The 21,572-nt window shown below is 43.3% G+C and overlaps 1 protein-coding gene across 1 annotated transcript in view; it reads left to right on the top strand.

Annotated features, from left to right (window-relative positions):
* The window catches only part of fbn1 (fibrillin 1), a 91,191-nt gene extending 70,360 nt beyond the window's left edge, over positions 1-20,831 (top strand). Inside the window, 21 exon segments of the mRNA XM_053234637.1 lie at positions 1,320-1,445; positions 1,617-1,733; positions 2,194-2,319; positions 2,820-2,939; positions 4,183-4,308; positions 6,543-6,695; positions 7,157-7,219; positions 7,304-7,426; positions 8,512-8,631; positions 8,732-8,854; positions 8,965-9,096; positions 9,306-9,431; positions 9,636-9,842; positions 10,437-10,562; positions 11,656-11,778; positions 12,040-12,156; positions 12,758-12,886; positions 13,013-13,132; positions 13,235-13,466; positions 13,670-13,817; positions 17,490-20,831. Coding sequence (XP_053090612.1) covers positions 1,320-1,445; positions 1,617-1,733; positions 2,194-2,319; positions 2,820-2,939; positions 4,183-4,308; positions 6,543-6,695; positions 7,157-7,219; positions 7,304-7,426; positions 8,512-8,631; positions 8,732-8,854; positions 8,965-9,096; positions 9,306-9,431; positions 9,636-9,842; positions 10,437-10,562; positions 11,656-11,778; positions 12,040-12,156; positions 12,758-12,886; positions 13,013-13,132; positions 13,235-13,466; positions 13,670-13,817; positions 17,490-17,879 — 3,047 coding nt within the window. The 3' untranslated portion in view covers positions 17,880-20,831.
* The last annotated feature ends 741 nt before the right edge of the window (positions 20,832-21,572 follow it).

Below are 21,572 nucleotides of genomic sequence, written 5' to 3'. Positions count from 1 at the left end.
GGTGATGATGATGGTGATAATGGTGATGATGATGATGATGATGGTGATGAAGATTATGAAAATTATGATGACGATGATGATGACGATGGTGATGATGGTGCTGCTGATGGTGATGATGGTTATAATGATAATGTGATGATGTGACGATGATGGTGATGATGTTAGAATGATGTGACGGTGATGGTGATGATGATTATGAAGATGATGAAAATGATGATGGTGATGATAATTATGATGGTGATGATGACGATGATGGGTATAATGATGATGTTGCTGAAGATTATTAATGATGGTGATGGTTTTAAAAATGAAGATGATGGTTATAATGATGGTGATGATGGTTATAATGATGGTGATGATGGTGGTGATGATGGTGATGATGATGGTGATAATGGTGATGATGATGATGATGGTGATGAAGATTATGAAAATTATGATGACGATGATGATGACGATGGTGATGATGGTGCTGCTGATGGTGATGATGGTTATAATGATGATGTGATGATGTGACGATGATGGTGATGATGTTAGAATGATGTGACGATAATGAGGAAGATGATGATGATGATGATGATGATGGTGCTGGTGATGGTGATGATGTGACAATGATGATGATGGTGATGATGTTAGAATGATGTGATGATGTGATGGAGATGATGATGATGATGATGATAGTTATAATGATGATGATGATAATGGTGCTGCTGATGGTAATGGTTATAATGGTGATGATGAAGATTATGAAAATAATGATGATGATTATGATGAAGATTGTGAAGATGATGATGATGATGATGGTTATAATGATGATGTGACAATGATTATGATGATGATGGTGATGATGTTAGAATGATGTGATGATGTGACGAAGATGATGATGATGATGGTGCTGCTGATGGTGATGGTGATGATGTGACATTGATGATGATGGTGATGATGTTAGAATGATGTGATGATGTGACGGAGATGATGATGATGATGATAGTTATAATGATGATGGTGATAATGGTGCTGCTGATGGTAATGGTTATAATGGTGATGATGTTGATGTCGATTATGAAAATAATGATGATGATTATGATGAAGATTGTGAAGATGATGATGATGGTTACAATGATGATGTGACAATGGTTATGATGATGATGGTGATGATGTTAGAATGATGTGATGATGTGACGAAGATGATGATGATGATGATGATAGTTATAATGATGATGGCGATAATGTTGCTGCTGATGGTGATGGTTATAATGATGCTGATGATGATGATGAAGATGATGGTTATGATGATGATGATGATGATGTGTGTCTCACAGATCGTAACGAGTGTATAGAGAACCCTAATGTGTGTAGTCCAGGTCAGTGTATTGATTTGGTGGGAGGATATCGGTGTCTCTGCCCCAACGGCTACAAGGCCACCACCGCCCCCGCCATGTGCATAGGTAAGTGTATGTGTTACATTACACTGTCTTTGTTACCCTCTTGTTGCACTTGTGTTTAATGGTGTGTATCTCCAGATTGAGCAATTTGAGTGTGAGCACATAGTTGAGTAAGACTGGATGTGATGTGACGTTTGTGTGTGTGTGTGTGTGTGTGTGTGTGTGTGAGTTTAGATGTGGACGAGTGTGAGAGACAGCCATGTGGTAACGGAACATGTAAGAACACCATCGGCTCCTACACCTGCCTCTGCTATCCAGGGTTCGAACTGTCACACAACGATGACTGCATCGGTAAAACACACACACACACAAACAAACAATCAAACAAACACACACACACACACATACACACACACACACACACACACACATACACACACAGCTACCCAAAATTCCATCTGTTCCATTAGGAATTCATGCATCTCTTATAACACACACACACACACACAAACACACACTCCTCGGCTCAGTTGAAGTCCAGATCTGATGGTTTTGAAATCTTTCTGGGAAACTGAAGCAGGCTCTCCTGGGTTTGTTTTTGTTTGGGCGTAGGCCCAGTGGGTCTTTGGTTCCTCTGGTTCAGTTCACACACTTGCAAAACTACAAATACACAAACACACAACATGTTGCACTATAAAGCAGTCATTGTTATCTCATATGACAATAGTGTGTGTAACACATGCCCTGTTTATATGAATAACACGTGTGCGTGTGTGTGTGTGTGTGTGTGTTATGCATGTTCTGTGTTTAGACATTGATGAGTGTACCACACAGAGAGGAATATGTCGCAATGGGAACTGTATCAACACAGTGGGCTCCTTCACATGTGTGTGTCGTGATGGTTATGAACTTTCTCCAGACGGCCGGGTGTGTGTGGGTAAGAACACAACACACTCCATATTATCAGTGTGTGGAGATTTGAAATGTTACACAAATATACAGTATATGTAATATAACCAAGACAAAGACAACAGTGAGACCTACACCAAGACTCTGAACATTGGGACCAAGACGCAGAACATGAAGACCGAGACCCAAACCAAGATCAAGACTCAGAACAAGACTCTGTGCATTGAGACCAAGACTGAGACTCTGCACATAGAGACCCAGACACAGACCAAGACTGAGCATAGAGACTGAAACCCAGACCTAAACTCTAATGCATGGAGATTGAGACCCAAATCCAGACTCTAAACAAGGACAGCAAGATCCAGACTAATGTTGAGCTGAAGACCACTCTGACCATGGAGACAGAGAACCCAGATCAAGACTCTGAACATTGAGACCTAGTCCCAGTCCAACATCACAAGCTCAAGACCCCTCATCTCCTTGGTGTTATATTTTTATTTCCTGCATGTGTAATGTTCTTATTTGCAGACGTTAATGAGTGTGATATAAATCCTGGAACTTGTAGTCCAGGAACCTGCCAAAATCTGGATGGCTCCTACAGGTGTATCTGCCCTATTGGATATTACCTCCTGGATGAGAAGTGCGTAGGTACGATCCTCTCTGATCATACATGTCTAAACGTGTTTCTTGAAATAATGTATCGTTACACAGATCATGTTTTGATAACATGCTTTAATAAATATTAACGAGTTATTGTAGGATATTTAGAATGTCTACATGGTTATCTGTAGCTGTATTCTGAATTGGGTTTGTCAGGATTCAGCTTCATTGTATGTTATCACTTTTAGCACGCTCAAAATTTGCATTACTCACAAATGCTAGCTAGTTTCTTAGCTTAGATTTTAAAAAACACAACTAGACTTTTTTTTTAATACAAAGCTAGCATAGCTCAGTAGCTAGCAGGTTAGAGCCTTTGTGCACAGTATTTGTGCACAATGTTTTCCACTGGCCACCCATCTAGTACTAAATTTTCCAGATGTAGTGTTTTTGGTACTTGCTCAAGCTCAGAACCAACAAGACCTAATGGCACTTGACATCAAAGCTGGAAGGATTGTATCACACAACATGCGACATAATAAACACAGATAAATACAGAGCCTCCATCTTTTAAAAAAAAAAAAGCACATCTAAGAGAACTTTTTTTCAGGCACATCTAATGGTCCTTCATATTTGCCCAGAAAAAAGACCCTCAAAAGACAGCAACCCTTCTGTTTCCTTCCAAACTGGATAGATTTTATTCCAGGAAAACAAACACTGCTCAAAAATGCTGTACACATAGACAACCTCCTCCCACAACATTGGGTCTGTTGAATATCATGATATATTGTATTACTACGCTGTGTCAAATTGGCTATTTTTCATTTTGGAGCAGTGAATTCAGGTCTTGCTGGTGATTTGTTCTGCTGATTTTCAAAACCTGAGTCAGACACACACTTTCTGCCTGTAAGGGATTAGATATAACTGCTCGAGTTTAACTTTTGGCCTGGTTAAATTCTCCTGTGTTTTTGTCTGTGCTGAGAACCTGAAGGAAAATCAGAAATTGAAAACAGCTCCTAAATATCAAGCTTTTGCTTTGTCTGAGGTGTAGAAGTTGTGTTGGGGATAAATAGTGGCTGTGATAAAGAGCGAGTATGTATCTCAACATATCAGATGATTTAAGCCAAAATTACCCACAATTGAGACACAATACAATCTAAGCACAAGGCTGATGAGTTGAATGTGTAGAACCTTCTGATCATTAGCGCAAAACCTTATCACTGCCACTTCCTGTCTGCTTTTGACCACTAAAATTCCCAACAGATGTTCACCAAACAAGCTATTTCTTTTCCAGATATCAATGAGTGTGCTCAGACTCCAGATATCTGTATCTATGGACAATGCCAAAATACAGCAGGAAGCTTCAAGTGCATCTGTGCTGAAGGCTTCCAGCTCTCCTCGTCTGGGAGGAGGTGTGTGGGTGAGTGTTTTCTGCTACACACACTCCTTTTGATGAAACAGGTGTATTTCCTTTGTAAGCAAAACTAAAATTCCCAACAGATGTTCACCAAACAAGCAAAATATCTGGTAGTCCAAAACCGTGAGTGCCAGATGATAAAATGTCTGCATTTGGCTCCATTCTATTTCTGTCCCTACCAACTTCTCCTCCATACTTCATCTTGCGAAAGTCTGATTCAGAATTCAGAATTTACACTGATTATTCGGTCCCCCTACCTAGTAACTAAAAGTTATGTCTTAGTATTTTGCAGTGTGTGCAAAAAATAAAAACATGACAAAACAATATAAAATTTTAACAATATATAAACAGATCAGGTGGACATACCAGAACTTGTGCCCAGTTTAGTGGGAGCTGATTTCCCTTCCAAACACAATAAACAAAGGTCCAATGAACCAGGAAACAACTTTCTTGTGAGAAGCTATCCCAAAAAACAGCTTTTCTGGATAGACGGATCCTATAACCTACTCGAAACAACAGATAGGTCAGAGGATCCGCAGCGTCTGTATGCCTGTCGCTACTGTGATCATAAGATCACACAAGCTCTTCTCCATGCAGATCTGATCTGGAGCTGTGGCTGGTGAAATAGGAGGGTTGGAAAATGAACAGATCCTTGAAAGCTGACATATCAGTGCAGCTGTAGACTAGTTATGGTTTATGGGTGACCCCAGCTTGGATGTTTCCTGCATAAGTGAAGGAATTTGACCAGCCTGGTAAACTTGTCTTTTGGACCGAATAGATTGTGATAATGTTCGTTTTTAAAGAAGAAGAAGCCTTTATTGGTCACATATAAATTACATTACAGTGAAATTCTTTCTTCACATAACCCAGCTTGTTAGGAAATTGGGGTCAGAAGTCAGGAACAGCCATGAAACGGCCCCTGGAGCGGATGTTCAAGACGCTTTGCTGAAGGGCCGCAGCTTGGCAGTGCTGGGACTTGAACCCCTGACCTTCTGATCAATAACCCAGAGCCTTTAACCATTGGTGGCTCGATAGTTAGGCAAGCACCTTCTGTAAAATTAATCCAATTTTAACAAAGAACCCTTTGACTATAGAACTAAGTGTGAGTACAAAGCCATGAATCAGTGAAAATGAGGTATTTAGGACAGTTTTAGGATAGTGAAACATGAAATAAGTGTAACACCCAATGTTACTCTAACCCTAACCCAGTAAAGCAGGGTGGAACAGGTTCTCCTCTAATGCTATATCCAACTGTTAAACCAGAATGTTATCCACAAGGTCTCCTACCAGCACCAGAGCTAAATGTCCTGTTGGTGAAATGGCAATGTGGGGCGTGGTGTTGGGCTGCCAGGTCACCGGCGCTGTTTTCTGGTATGTCCGCAACCCTGCTGGAAATGTTTACACTCCACAAGGGCAGTAAGTTCCACCTGCTGGCCAACACTCTTTCACAATGGCACTTAGCTGAAAGCTTGTGAAGAGCTTTGCTGGTGGACAAAGATGTCCATCACAGCCGCAGTAAGTAAGCCATCGCCCAATCAAGGGCTCTACCAAAGGACAGAAATGGGACTTGACCCATATAACTAATGCACTTATTCACTCTCTCAGTCTTTCCATCATCTCATCTCTCTATCTGTGTAGATGGAGGATGAAAATAAAAAACAGATTTCAACAAACACAGTACATTTACTGTGTGTGTGTGTGTGTGTGTGTACAAGGTTTCTCTCTATAATACAAAACAGATGATGGAGTGTTCGCCATCTATTCATGAACAGCAAGAACACCAATAACCTGTCCAAATATGCACACACACACACACACACACACACACACACACAAAGTAGAACATTCAAGAAAAGCACTCAAGATTTACACTTTATTCTGTGAAGTGTTTCTGACTCCAGCATGATACTGAAGTGCTTAGCTGTTTAACTCCAACAAAACCAACAACACTGCTGTAGCTGATTCACTCCTACCTGCACACACACACACACACACACACACACACACACACACACACACACACACACACACACTGAGAGTAAACCACCACCCGAATTATACCTGCTCAGTGCTACGTCCTCTCCATTGACGGATATGATAGAGGGGTGCCAAGCCTTTTACTGAGTAACACATTGACTACACTCAGTAACTGTACACCTAGGTGGAGGTAGGTGGAGCTGATAAAATGACAAATGTGTGTTTTGATCTCTCTCTCTCTCTCTCTCTCTCTCTCTCAGATAAACGTGTGAGTTTTTGCTTCACTAAGTTTGAGAACGGTCGTTGTTCAGCTCCAAGGCCTCTGAACACCACTAAAGGAGACTGCTGCTGCAGCGCTATGCCTGGTCAAGGATGGGGAGACCCCTGTGACCTCTGCCCCAACAAGACCTCTGGTGAGAAAACACACACACACACACACACACACACACACACACTTGACTAATGTAAGTTTATGAGGCAAGCTCACTGTAGCCCAAAAACCCAGACTGAAAAAAAAACCACTCAGTAACAGGAACAAACCATTCCTGATAATATTTGGGGGAATATGATATGCTATCTTATCTATTTTAAGCTGGAACATACCATTTATTAAAAAAATAATAAATAAGGGTATCATCTGATACACCATGCATCTGTATGAAACTAAAACAAGCCATTTGATATTTTATCGTCATGACTAAAAGTTTGCACTCTGATGCATACTTCCTTCGGGGAGAGCAGGCTGGTGGGAATCAGTATGTGACCAAATTGGAGAGAAAAATGGGGGAAATCGTAAATAAATAAATAAATAAATAAATAATCACAGTGCAAGTAAACATAATGTGGTTGTGTGAAATATGTGTGTGTGTTTCAGATGACTTCAGCATGCTCTGCTACAGCAAAGGACAGCCGTACGGGGTAGACGATGGACCCGAGGGTGAGCTGCTCCTCATCACACTGATTGATTGCTTAATTACTGACTGACTGATTTATTGATAGATTGATTTTTTTTTAATCGCAGACACGGATGAGTGCAAAGACCCGAACATCTGCCATAATGCTCAGTGTATAAACACAGACGGCTCATTCCGTTGTGACTGTCACATCGGATACTCTCTCGACTCGTCTGGTGCAAACTGTACAGGTAACACATAGTAATAAACACACACCTCAATAATGCACACAGTAACACACACTCCAATAATTTACATTCAGTGTTAGGTATTATGAGACCTCGTTATTTGTATGATGAGAACCTGAATTAAAGGGTTTCTATTCTTTTGTGTTGCTTTGTTTGTGCCACAAAAACAACCAGGCTACGTATACACGACAACATTTTCAAAATGATTCGCATTTACACATATCCGAGATAACAGCCAAAAGCGCTGTATTGCGTACGCCAGGCCAGTAGTTGGCGCTGTCACCTTGTTAGTTGGTTGTAATATTGGTGAAGAAAATCCACACTTTGCTGAAGAAGCGTTAGCAAACTCTTGAGCAGCAGCAACATGACCATGTACTCCGCCATTGTTGTGTGTGTTTGTTCGCTCTTAATGCCTTTACAATAGACAGGTGCTGCGCATGGCTACACACCGAACACGTACTACACACGCGCATGACGTCACCGTTTTCAAAGATTCCCGTATCGGGTGTTTACATGGAGACGATAACGGCGGCGTTTTCAAAAATATGCGTTTTCAGTCCCCAAAACGCCATTGTCGTGTAAACGAACACGCAAAACGCATAAAAAGTTTCCCGTTTTTGGCTGAAAACGTTGTCGTGTAAACGGCCCCTGAGACTCTATACTTTATAGCAAGTCACTCGGCATTGCATTGGTCATAAAATATATCTCATCATGTATAGATGCACACAGGGAAGATCGTAACATCCTACAGTTTCATGTCGGTATTTTTCATCAGGAGTTGACCGAAATAAAATAGTCCTTGGTTCTGATATATTGCCTAGAGTATGCTGATATGTTGATTTTTCCATCTTGTCGTTATCACCGACATTGGCATCAGCAAATTGCTGAAACAATTAACCCTGGCATGATACGAAAAACAGAAATGTTGATAATAAAGTGGCGTTAAAGGGGAGAAACTGGACCTGAACACGGCTGCTGTGCTGATTATAGCGTTTAACGCCGTCATGCTTGAAAACGCGAAACAGATATTGAGAGAGACGATTATAATTATACACTGGATCAGCGTTCGGTGTGTTTTTCTGGCTCAGATATAGACGAGTGCAGCGTGGGGAACCCATGTGGTAATGGAACCTGCACTAATGTGATTGGAGGATTTGAGTGTGCATGTGAGGAGGGATTCGAACCTGGACCCATGATGACATGCGAAGGTATATACACACACACACACACACACACACACACACACACACACGTTACATTAAGTTTAACCCAAAACTCTAATATGCTAATGGTGACGTGTGTTGGCAGATGTGAACGAGTGTTCCCAGAATCCTTTGCTGTGCGCCTTCCGCTGTATGAACACATACGGCTCCTACGAGTGTAAATGTCCTGCGGGATACGTGCTCCGAGAAGATCAAAGGATGTGCAGAGGTATACACACATACACACAATATCTCCAAAACTAGAAAATAAGCAGACTCACACACACACACACACACACACACACACACACTGCAAGACGAATGTGGTGTGTGTTTCAGACCAGGACGAATGTGCAGAAGGTCTGGACGACTGCAAGTCCAAAGGAATGACCTGTAAGAACCTGATCGGAACCTACATGTGCATCTGTCCGGAGGGATACACCCGAAAACCAGGAGGAGAGGGCTGTATAGGTGAGACACACACACACACACACAACATCCAGTGTGTCTGTAAGATACTGAGCCACCAGAAGACTCCAGAACTGCTTCAACACTCCTTGTCAAAGATTCTACACGTCTGTGGAACAATGGAGAACTGTTCTTCCAAAAGTTATTCCCTCAGTCAGTTGGTGTATTTATTATTAATCAGATATTACGGAGCTGTGTGTGTGTGTGTGTAGATCTGAACGAGTGTACAGCGAAGCCCCGAGTGTGTGAGAATGGCCGCTGTGAGAACACGGTGGGAAGCTACAGGTGCAGGTGTGACCAAGGATTCACACCCAGCTCCACACTGACAGAGTGCATCGGTGAGTGCTTGTGTGTGTGTGTGTGTGTGTGTGTGTGTGTGTGTGTTTTAGCTTTCGTTATCAGCATTTTGAATTCTAGATAATCATCAAGATTTCTGTTTCACACCCTACTAGTTTATTCTCTCTACATTCTGTGGCTCACCTGTTTTATTTTATTTTAAAGCTAGACTGAAGCTGATCCGTGTTCTGGGTCTTGTGTTGCAGATAATCGGCAGGGTTTCTGTTTCACTGAGGTTCTGCAGACTTTGTGTCAGATGGGCTCCTCCAACCGAGTGAGCGTGACGAAATCAGAGTGTTGCTGTAATGGAGGTCGCGGTTGGGGATCAGACTGTGAGATCTGTCCACTTCCTGGAACGACGCAGTACAAAAAAATGTGTCCACTTGGTCCTGGATACACCACTGACCGACAGGGTGAGCAGTACTTCTTACTTATTACACACCTCGTTGATTTATTTTATTTTAATATTACTTTCTGTTTATAACATTTGCACATCTTCTGAATTAATTAAAAAAATTAACGCTGCAGTTTCTCTCTTACGTCAAACATTTTGGGAAACGCTGGCTTTTTGAAAACGTTCAGAGTAATGATTGATTTTTAACACCTCTAAAGTGCTGTGATAGAAAAGCCCTAACACCTGACCTGTGTTTTGTGTCCTAGATGACCATCAGGATTCCTTCTGAAATTGAATTTTAATACGAATCTGGCGTCTAGGTAACCGCTAGTTAACGAGTGAGGGGAGGAAATTAAGGAATGTTTACACAACCAGGAAATCGCCCAGTAATGCCAGATGCATTAAATCCACTGCATGCATTAAACTCAAATCTCCTGACAATATTTTAATCCCAAGTGGAACTAATGATGATTTTAAGTTCTACAGTTTGGTTTGAGAAGGTCAACGAGTTGATGTTAAGCCTTTTAATCTTACTCCTGAATGGTGAGAGTAAATGGCCTTGGCACAGTTACACACATTTTTACAGCTGAGAACTTGCATGTGTTTTGTGCAGATATTGACGAGTGTAAGGTGATGGGGAATCTGTGTAAGAATGGCCGATGTGTGAATACGCTGGGCTCCTACCAGTGCATCTGCAATCCCGGATACACCACCGACCTCACCAGCACCCTCTGTGTGGGTGAGTGTGTGTGCGTGTGTGTGTGTGTGTGTGTGTGTGTGCGTGTGAGACTGTTCCACCGCTTCCTTTATAACATGGTCAGACAGATGAACAGCTGTTTCAGAGGGCTGTTAGTTCTCCTGTGAGGATGGAGTACAGGTTAGGGTAGATGTGATAAGAGACCCAGGTTAGGATTCAGGAGACTGGGCTTAAAGGATAAGAGTTACTGTAGTTTAGAAGGTTTAGAAGATCGTGGCTAAGGTTTAAAGGTTAGGGAATTTGTGGTTAGGGGATATCAGCGGGAGTACAGAGGTTATAAAGGTTCGGGAAGTGATATCAGATCGTGTGTAGGCCTTTGGAGAATAAGGCGTCTCTGAATGAAAGAAGCACAACACTGCAGGTCCTCGAAGTCTGGTAAAATTTTCAGGAAACCTTGCCTTTTTTCAAGTAATGTAGCAGAAGAAGTTGACTTGTAACTTGACCCTGAAGTTATGATTTGACCAAAAATGAACAATTTTATCCCAAATATAGTCGATCAGCTGAAATGCGTTTGGTGACCAACATTTGCAGATAGGAAGATCAAGATTAGGAGATATCAATTAGGGGGTAAGAGTTAGTGGCCAGGAAACAGTATTAACAACTGGGGTTAGTGGTTAGGGGATATTTAAGGTATGAGTGGTTGGGTTAGTGGATCAAAAAACAGGAATCAGGAAAAGTTAGGACATGGATGTTTGGGAATAATGGGTGAAGGGAATAAATGAATAAGGAGTAAGGAAATGGAGGTTAGTGGCTAAAGGTTAGTGGCTAGGAGTCAGGCAATGCGGGTTAGGACATTGGTTAGTAAGGAAGCGGTTATGGGGTAGGTGATACTGGTAAGAGGACAGGGATAAAATAAAATCTGATAATAGAAGGTAATGATTAGGGTATTTACTGACTGACAGCCGTTAGTTTATAAGGCTTTCTTTAGATTGTGTTTAATCTCCAAGACATTTTAAGACATTTAAGACATCCATGTTTCTGTTTGTAACTCCTAGAGAACTTCATAAATAAAAGAGCCTGTTGATCTTGAAAACACACACACACACACACACACACACATTATCTCTCTGCACAGATGTGGACGAGTGTGCTCAGGCTCCTAAACCATGCAACTTCATCTGTAAGAACATCGAGGGAGGATACGTGTGCTCCTGTCCACGGGGATACATACTGCAGGAGGACCGCAAGAGCTGCAAAGGTAACACACACACACACACACACACACACACACACACCACATTGATGAATGGATGGGTAATAGTCAGTGATGGTGCATTTCATGGACAGCACACTTCACTCAGACTGTGCTGTTAGTTTCATCAGCCTTAGTAGACTTGAGGGTCTTTTACCATCATGTTTCTTCAGTAACCAGGGTGTGCTCTTGATCATCAAACTCTTCTGTACACTGTGGAACACCTCTCACTCTCCATCACACAGTTCTCCATTTTCTCTCTTGTAGATCTGGATGAATGCTCCACTAAGCAGCATAACTGTCAGTTTTTGTGTGTGAACACAATCGGTGGATTCACCTGCAAGTGTCCACCAGGATTCACACAACATCACACAGCCTGCATCGGTAACACACACACACACACACACACACAGAATACATTTCCAGGTACCCATAAGTACAGTATATTGCCAAAAGTATGTGCACCCCTTCTGCTCCACTCTTCTCCACATAAGCTCCACTCTTCTGGGAAGCTTTCCACTAGATGTTGGAGTGTGGCTGTGGGGATTTGTGTTCATTCAGCTACAAGAGCATTAGTGAGGTCAGGCGCTGATGTTGGGTAAGGAGTCTCCAGTTCCAGTTCATCCCAAAGGTGTTCAGTGGGGTTGAGGTCAGGACTCTGTGCAGGACACTCGAGTTCTTCCACTCCAACCTTCACACACCAAGTCTTCATGGAGCTCGCTTTGTGCACAGGGGCATTGTCATGCTGGAACAGGTTTGAGTCTCTTAGTTCCAGTGAAGGGAAACTGTAAAGCTACAGCACACAGAGACGTTCTACACAACTGTGTGCTTCAGAGTTTGTGGAAACAGTTTGGAGAAGAAGCTCATATGGGTGTGATGGTCAGGGGTGCACATACTTTTGGCCAGGGGTGCTGTTAATCTAGCTGTAAACACACATGCTTAGGCACTGAATGTCCTCCGTGTGTGTGTGTGTGTGTGTGTGTAGATAACAATGAGTGTACGTCAGATCCGGGTCTTTGTGGTCCTAACGGAGTGTGTCAGAACAGCCCGGGAAGCTTCAGCTGCGAGTGCCAGAGAGGATTCTCACTGGACCAGGGCGGCCAACGCTGCGAAGGTCAAACTCACACTACATACGTTTCCATGCATGATTTTTTACTTGTACTTACTGCTTTAAGCTTGTGTGACTTCACGTGTGTGTGTGTGTGTGTGCGTGTGCGTGCGTGTGTGTGTGTGTGTGCAGATGTTGATGAGTGTGACGGAGATCATCGATGTAATCATGGTTGTCAGAATCTGATTGGTGGATTCAGGTGTAGCTGTCCTCACGGCTACCTGCAGCACTACCAGTGGAACCAGTGTGTCGGTGAGACGCCTATGACTCCTTTAATCATACACACACACACACACACACACATACACACACACACACGCAGAGTGACGCTCAGAGCTGTACGTTTGTGTTTAGATGAGAACGAGTGTCAGAGCGGGCAGGTGTGTGGCGGTGCGTCGTGTCACAACACACTGGGCAGTTTCCGCTGTGTGTGTCCCAGCGGCTTCATGTTCACTCAGACCAGCGGACTGTGTGAGGACGTGAACGAGTGCTCGTCTCCACAGAACCCCTGCAACTACGGCTGCTCCAACACCGACGGGGGATTTGTGTGTGTGTGTCCACCTGGATACTACAGAGCCGGACAGGGGTGAGACACACACACACACACACACACACACTCTCTTCCTGATGGAGATTTATAACAGCACAGTGCAGAATAAAGTGCAGATACTGAAGGAGCTGCTACACAGGAAGAAAAAGTGTATGATTATACTGTGTGTGTGTGCGTGTGTTTGTGTGTGTGCGTGCGTGCTTGTGTGTGCGTGTGTGTGCGTGTGTGTGTGTGTGTAGGCACTGTGTATCAGGAGTGGGCTTCAGCAGCAGTACTCCACCTGCAGTAGATGAGGAGAACGCTCTCTCACCTGAAGCGTGTTACGAGTGTAAGGTCAACGGCTATCCGAAGAAAGGACGGCATCGACGCAGCAGCAACGCAACCAAGGTACACAACACACAGGTACACAACACACAGGTACACAACACACAGGTACACAACACACTGGTACACAACACACAAACACAACACACAAACACAACACACAGTGATGTAATGTACAGGGAGGGGTTTGGGGTATGATGTAATGTACAGGGAGGGGTTTGGGGTACGATGTAATGTACAGGGAGGGGTTTGGGGTATGATGTAATGTATAGGGAGGGGTTTGGGGTATGATGTAATGTACAGGGAGGGGTTTGGGGTACGATGTAATGTATAGGGAGGGGTTTGGGGTATGATGTAATGTACTGGGAGGGGTTTGGGGTACGATGTAATGTACAGGGAGGGGTTTGGGGTATGATGTAATGTACAGGGAGGGGTTTGGGGTACGATGTAATGTACAGGGAGGGGTTTGGGGTACGATGTAATGTATAGGGAGGGGTTTGGGGTATGATGTAATGTACAGGGAGGGGTTTGGGGTACGATGTAATGTATAGGGAGGGGTTTGGGGTATGATGTAATGTATAGGGAGGGGTTTGGGGTATGATGTAATGTACAGGGAGGGGTTTGGGGTATGATGTAATGTACAGGGAGGGGTTTGGGGTATGATGTAATGTACAGGGAGGGGTTTGGGGTATGATGTAATGTATAGGGAGGGGTTTGGGGTATGATGTAATGTACAGGGAGGGGTTTGGGGTATGATGTAATGTATAGGGAGGGGTTTGGGGTATGATGTAATGTACAGGGAGGGGTTTGGGGTACGATGTAATGTATAGGGAGGGGTTTGGGGTACGATGTAATGTACAGGGAGGGGTTTGGGGTACGATGTAATGTATAGGGAGGGGTTTGGGGTATGATGTAATGTACAGGGAGGGGTTTGGGGTATGATGTAATGTACAGGGAGGGGTTTGGGGTACGATGTAATATACTGGGAGGGGTTTGGGGTACGATGTAATATACTGGGAGGGGTTTGGGGTACGATGTAATGTACAGGGAGGGGTTTGGGGTACGATGTAATGTATAGGGAGGGGTTTGGGGTATGATGTAATGTACAGGGAGGGGTTTGGGGTATGATGTAATGTATAGGGAGGGGTTTGGGGTATGATGTAATGTACAGGGAGGGGTTTGGGGTATGATGTAATGTACAGGGAGGGGTTTGGGGTATGATGTAATGTATAGGGAGGGGTTTGGGGTACGATGTAATGTACAGGGAGGGGTTTGGGGTACGATGTAATGTACAGGGAGGGGTTTGGGGTACGATGTAATGTACAGGGAGGGGTTTGGGGTACGATGTAATGTATAGGGAGGGGTTTGGGGTACGATGTAATGTATAGGGAGGGGTTTGGGGTACGATGTAATGTATAGGGAGGAGTTTGGTGTATGATGTAATGTATAGGGAGGGGTTTGGGGTATGATGTAATGTATAGGGAGGGGTTTGGGGTATGATGTAATGTACAGGGAGGGGTTTGGGGTACGATGTAATGTACAGGGAGGGGTTTGGGGTACGATGTAATGTACAGGGAGGGGTTTGGGGTACGATGTAATGTACAGGGAGGGGTTTGGGGTACGATGTAATGTACAGGGAGGGGTTTGGGGTACGATGTAATATACAGGGAGGGGTTTGGGGTACGATGTAATGTATAGGGAGGGGTTTGGGGTACGATGTAATGTATAGGGAGGGGTTTGGGGTACGATGTAATGTATAGGGAGGGGTTTGGGGTACGATGTAATATACTGGGAGGGGTTTGGGGTACGATGTAATATACTGGGAGGGGTTTGGGGTACGATGTAATATACAGGGAGGGGTTTGGGGTACGATGTAATGTACAGGGAGGGGTTTGGGGTACGATGTAATGTACAGGGAGGGGTTTGGGGTACGATGTAATGTATAGGGAGGGGTTTGGGGTACGATGTAATGTACAGGGAGGGGTTTGGGGTACGATGTAATGTATAGGGAGGGGTTTGGGGTACGATGTAATGTATAGGGAGGGGTTTGGGGTACGATGTAATATACTGGGAGGGGTTTGGGGTACGATGTAATATACTGGGAGGGGTTTGGGGTACGATGTAATATACAGGGAGGGGTTTGGGGTACGATGTAATGTACAGGGAGGGGTTTGGGGTACGATGTAATGTACAGGGAGGGGTTTGGGGTACGATGTAATGTACAGGGAGGGGTTTGGGGTACGATGTAATGTATAGGGAGGGGTTTGGGGTACGATGTAATGTATAGGGAGGGGTTTGGGGTATGATGTAATGTACTGGGAGGGGTTTGGGGTACGATGTAATGTACAGGGAGGGGTTTGGGGTACGATGTAATGTATAGGGAGGGGTTTGGGGTACGATGTAATGTATAGGGAGGGGTTTGGGGTATGATGTAATGTACTGGGAGGGGTTTGGGGTACGATGTAATGTATAGGGAGGGGTTTGGGGTACGATGTAATGTATAGGGAGGGGTTTGGGGTACGATGTAATGTATAGGGAGGGGTTTGGGGTACGATGTAATATACTGGGAGGGGTTTGGGGTACGATGTAATGTATAGGGAGGGGTTTGGGGTACGATGTAATGTATAGGGAGGGGTTTGGGGTACGATGTAATATACTGGGAGGGGTTTGGGGTACGATGTAATGTACAGGGAGGGGTTTGGGGTACGATGTAATGTACAGGGAGGGGTTTGGGGTACGATGTAATGTATAGGGAGGGGTTTGGGGTATGATGTAATGTATAGGGAGGGGTTTGGGGTATGATGTAATGTACAGGGAGGGGTTTGGGGTACGATGTAATGTATAGGGAGGGGTTTGGGGTATGATGTAATGTATAGGGAGGGGTTTGGGGTATGATGTAATATACTGGGAGGGGTTTGGGGTATGATGTAATGTATAGGGAGGGGTTTGGGGTATGATGTAATGTACTGGGAGGGGTTTGGGGTACGATGTAATGTATAGGGAGGGGTTTGGGGTATGATGTAATTTACTGGGAGGGGTTTGGGGTACGATGTAATGTACAGGGAGGGGTTTGGGGTACGATGTAATTTACTGGGAGGGGTTTGGGGTATGATGTAATTTACTGGGAGGGGTTTGGGGTACGATGTAATGTACAGGGAGGGGTTTGGGGTATGATGTAATGTACTGGGAGGGGTTTGGGGTACGATGTAATGTATAGGGAGGGGTTTGGGGTATGATGTAATTTACTGGGAGGGGTTTGGGGTACGATGTAATGTACTGGGAGGGGTTTGGGGTACGATGTAATTTACTGGGAGGGGTTTGGGGTACGATGTAATGTATAGGGAGGGGTTTGGGGTACGATGTAATGTATAGGGAGGGGTTTGGGGTATGATGTAATGTACTGGGAGGGGTTTGGGGTATGATGTAATGTATAGGGAGGAGTTTGGGGTATGATGTAATGTATAGGGAGGAGTTTGGGGTATGATGTAATATACTGGGAGGGGTTTGGGGTATGATGTAATGTATAGGGAGGAGTTTGGGGTATGATGTAATGTATAGGGAGGAGTTTGGGGTATGATGTAATATACTGGGAGGGGTTTGGGGTATGATGTAATGCATTGGGAGGAGTTTCGTTATAATATGATGTATGATGAAGGTCTTGTGAAGAGCGTTACTGTTAGAATTAAATTTTTTCACCAGTGTTCAGGACAGCGCATTAATCTCTTCTACTTTTAGGTCGATCAGGAAGTGATCACTTCAGCCAGCGTGGATGTTGATGACATCATTCGTTTTAACCTGAGCATGGGCGAGCTAAGTGCTAAAGATCACATCATCGAGTTCCTGCCAGCTCTCTCCACGCTCAAAAACCACGTCCGCTACGCTATCGACTTCGGGAACGACGCCGGCCTGTTCAAACTCAACCAGCGGGACGGAGTGAGCTTCCTGCGCTTGTCCAAAAACAAGCGCCACCAGCTTCTGCCTGGAGTTTATTATTTACACATCAGCGGCGTTCCTGTGTATGGTAAGAAGGAGCTGGAGGCGCTAGAGGACGAGAACGATAAAGACTACCTCAGTGGAGAACTGGGAGAAACGCTACACGTTAAACTACAGATCGACTTGCATTAGCTTCATACCAAAGAAACGATCAAAGAGGACTCTTATTTACTACAGCGAATGATCTCCACATCAGAGATTCCGTCTCTCCACATCGTCTCTCAGAAATAACCGTAACAATAATAACAGTACATATCTACGTTCAATAGAACTGAAAGCTGCAGCGTCAAAGTGTCTTCTCTGATCCAACACACATTCTGAATTACAGCATTTGTACTGTGCCCTTGTCCACTTCCCCCATCAGATAAGTGTGCACTCGCAGCAAGCATGACGAAGCTGAACTTTCCTTCACAACCTGCACAGTCACACTGGCTTGCTAACTTTCTAGTGTGATTATAAGCTAATAGAATAAACGCAGCAAACAAGCAGAAAAAAGCTGAAGAGCTAGCTAGCATGGCAACAGATGGTCTCCTCTCATTGCCACATTTGGTGGTGATTAGCTACTGGGGCAAAAATTGCTAACCAGCTGGCATGCTAACTAGATAGTAGAGTAAACCTGGCTGACTAGCTTCCTTGCGAACTGTCTGTGTTTATAGCAATTACCCAATATGTTAATTAGAGCAGAGCAAAATGTGCAGACTAGCTGGCTTGCTAATTAGCTAGTAGAGCGCAGTTACACATCTCCCTCAGTGTCATGTACAGATGGATGAGCACAAGGAACAAAACCTAATAAAAGCCCAATGCCTTTTATCTTCAGCCACCATTCTGAAAAGAAATCTTTCTCAGATTGTAGCAATGCTTTCTGGGTAAGCTGTGATCCTGAAAACTGGTGTTGTTAACAGCTCCAGCGCATCTTGGATAGCTAAGGGGACTGGGTCAAGGGGAAGTAGACAAGGGCAGATAAAAACAGCATTGAAACAGTCATGAAGCTAAAACAGTTGAATAAATTGTGTTAGAGCAGGGGACTGGACAGAAATATCCTTATTAAATCACTCATTTCTGACCACTTTAAATTGTAACAAAGCTTAAAAGTCTTAAAGTTACACTTCAGTCGAAAATAAATGTCCACATTGTCCTCTTTATCCTAAATGTAGCTGATACACGGTTGATGTTTGAAGTTTGCTTCTTTAGTTTTGCTCTGGTGCTTGGAGGCTAACGCAGCTAACGCACTAACCCTACATTCACATTAGCAAAGTGACGGGTGATCGCTCATCTTCTCCGTGTGAGCGTGACACAGAGCTGCCATTTCAGGAACAGCAGCACCAATAGATTTTCTCAATTCTACGCAATAGAATTAGGTAGCTATGATGCGACGTGATGCGACAAATCCAAACAAATCCAAACAAAAGTCTCGAGCGATTCCTTGGACAAATCTTATGGTCAGAATCTTCTTCAGTTCCCCACTCATACCTTCATCCTGCAATCCATTGAACTCAGAACCTGAAAACCCAAAAAAACGTCCTGTGACATGCAGAAGTGCAACGGAACGGTTAATAAACTCCAAATTCCAAAGTCAGGAACTCGAAAAACATCCGCCTGGAGTTCTCGGATATAAACACAGCTGACGTCACAACAATATGGCGGCAAACAGAGAACAGATTTCCCTTTACGTTACTTTCTACCTGATAAAACTCGATTTTATTGGATATGTAGCCTTTGTGTCATGGAAAAGTGTTTGAACAGTTTTACTAACCCGATAAGACCACTGTGACGGATCAATTTTATTTTTCATTTTTATGAGCAAAGATGAAAAAGATTCGTTGCTCTATCTTCTACATCATTTCTCCTCTCTAATCATGCAGAAATAATTCATATTAGTTCTTCTCAATATGTTTATTGAATCCAGAAACTAGCCATAAAAACTATGACCTTGCTCTGGTCATAATCCATGATTTTCTGAGCCAAAGTGCTGAAACACGTTTAGATCCGAACTGGGGGAAACGTTCTGAGTACAACGGATTGCAGCATTAACTCCTACCTGTAATTAGCTCTCACTCGATACAAAAGTGGAAGAAAATCTTATAACCACGGTTTCATCTTATCCTGTCAAATATGACCAAGTATTAAATGTGTACAGAGACGCTAGGAAGAAAAATAAAGCTTGGAAGGAAGTAGCAGAGATCGTCGCTGCCTCTGGTGAGTGTACGTAGCTAGTACAGTTAGCACGCTTTGCTAAGCTAATCTGAGAATGATGCTAGTACGAAGCTGAGCACGTAACGCGTAAATCACACAATCGATTTTCACTCTGATTAGCGCGCCATTTGTATTTAACGAGCTAGATTTAGACGCTCTATATAATTCATTACGTTTCTTATCGGAACTAGTAACTGCTGGACAGGCCACGCCCACACGTGACTTGTCACATGTGAATGCAGGGTAAAGGAAGCCTCCAGAGTAACACCAGCGCAAATTAGCCTCAGATGGCTTTGTTCAATGGAGTTGTTCAGAATCGCAAACACATTTTGGTTAAAGGGGAAAAACTGTGTGCTATTTATTTTCACCTGAACTGCTATTTTATGTTTGGGTTCCATTGTGGTTATAAAGGACTCTGCTTCTTTCGTTTCTGCGCTGTCTATCTTAGCTCAGTGTTTTAATCGTATTTACTGGTGCTAATAACACGTCAACATTAGATTTATGAATGCACTGCAAACTGTCGAACTGACGCCACTTAATGCCTTTCGCTACTCTGCGCAGTACGTGTGTGTATTACTGTAACCACGCCACGTTTAACCTGGGGATCTTTTATAAACACATGTATAGTGCCCTGGACTGAAGGGCTCACAATGGTGCTCATTATAAAGACCAACTACTTTTTTTATTCTGATTTTGTGTAACTGTACATTTCACCTTTCAGAGGAAGAGAAAGAAAGAAAGCGACTACTGCACTGAGGCCTTCCAGGCCGAATACACACACTCGCAACATAGTCAGTGCCTTCAACGAGACGCCACCATCATTCAGTGTTCACATCTGTGAGGAGTTTAGGTGTAAATTCACAATAAAAGAACGTCTTGGTTTTAACAGGGGACCCGAGTCACTCCTTTATTTCTCATTTCTTTCTAAATACAGCAGCACTGATGAGTTCTGGATTCTGATTGGTCAGAAGGTGTTGATTAGTTTTCTATAACAGCAGCTCTGACAGTAGCGCAGCTGCAGATCACAGGTTTATTTGTAATTAATGCGCTCGTATAATTCTAACGCGTTATCGTTTCCATAGTAACAGCTCATTCACATAAACGGAATTTAGAAACGTGTGTAATTGTTGATATGGTGAAGTTTTCTGTAAGGAGTCTCCAGTGTCAGCGCTTTGTAACAGTCAGACGTAAAGCTTTAACTAAGAGGAGGAGTTTACGCTTTTTTTATGTTTTTTTTTCTCTGTAATATGACAAGCTGCGTTTTTGGTCTTTCTAACTTCAAGAGAGAGAGAAAAGTCTGTTTACAGCTACAGGAACTAACGTTACACCAAAACTCCACAACATTAAAACTAACTGTAAATGTGTAAAAAAAAGTATGGATTTTTTTTTTTTAAATAAATAATAAATTGTGCTCATTGGTAAGTTGCTGTGGTGTAAGAGGAATAAAACACTTGGGGACGTGCAGTTAAAGGAAAGGAAAATAAACTTCAGGGTGGTAGCAGTAACTCCGCTTCATCACCACTTCAGTGTTCTGTTCCTTATATAACAGCGCCCTCATGTCATGAATACAGTAATTACAACAAATAAATAAAACTTTATAGTTCTCACAGAAATCTGGGTTATAAACACGAA

Source organism: Pangasianodon hypophthalmus, chromosome 6 (genome assembly GCF_027358585.1).
Source record: "Pangasianodon hypophthalmus isolate fPanHyp1 chromosome 6, fPanHyp1.pri, whole genome shotgun sequence".
Taxonomy (NCBI): domain Eukaryota; kingdom Metazoa; phylum Chordata; class Actinopteri; order Siluriformes; family Pangasiidae; genus Pangasianodon; species Pangasianodon hypophthalmus.
This window is presented reverse-complemented; position numbering and strand designations above follow the sequence as displayed.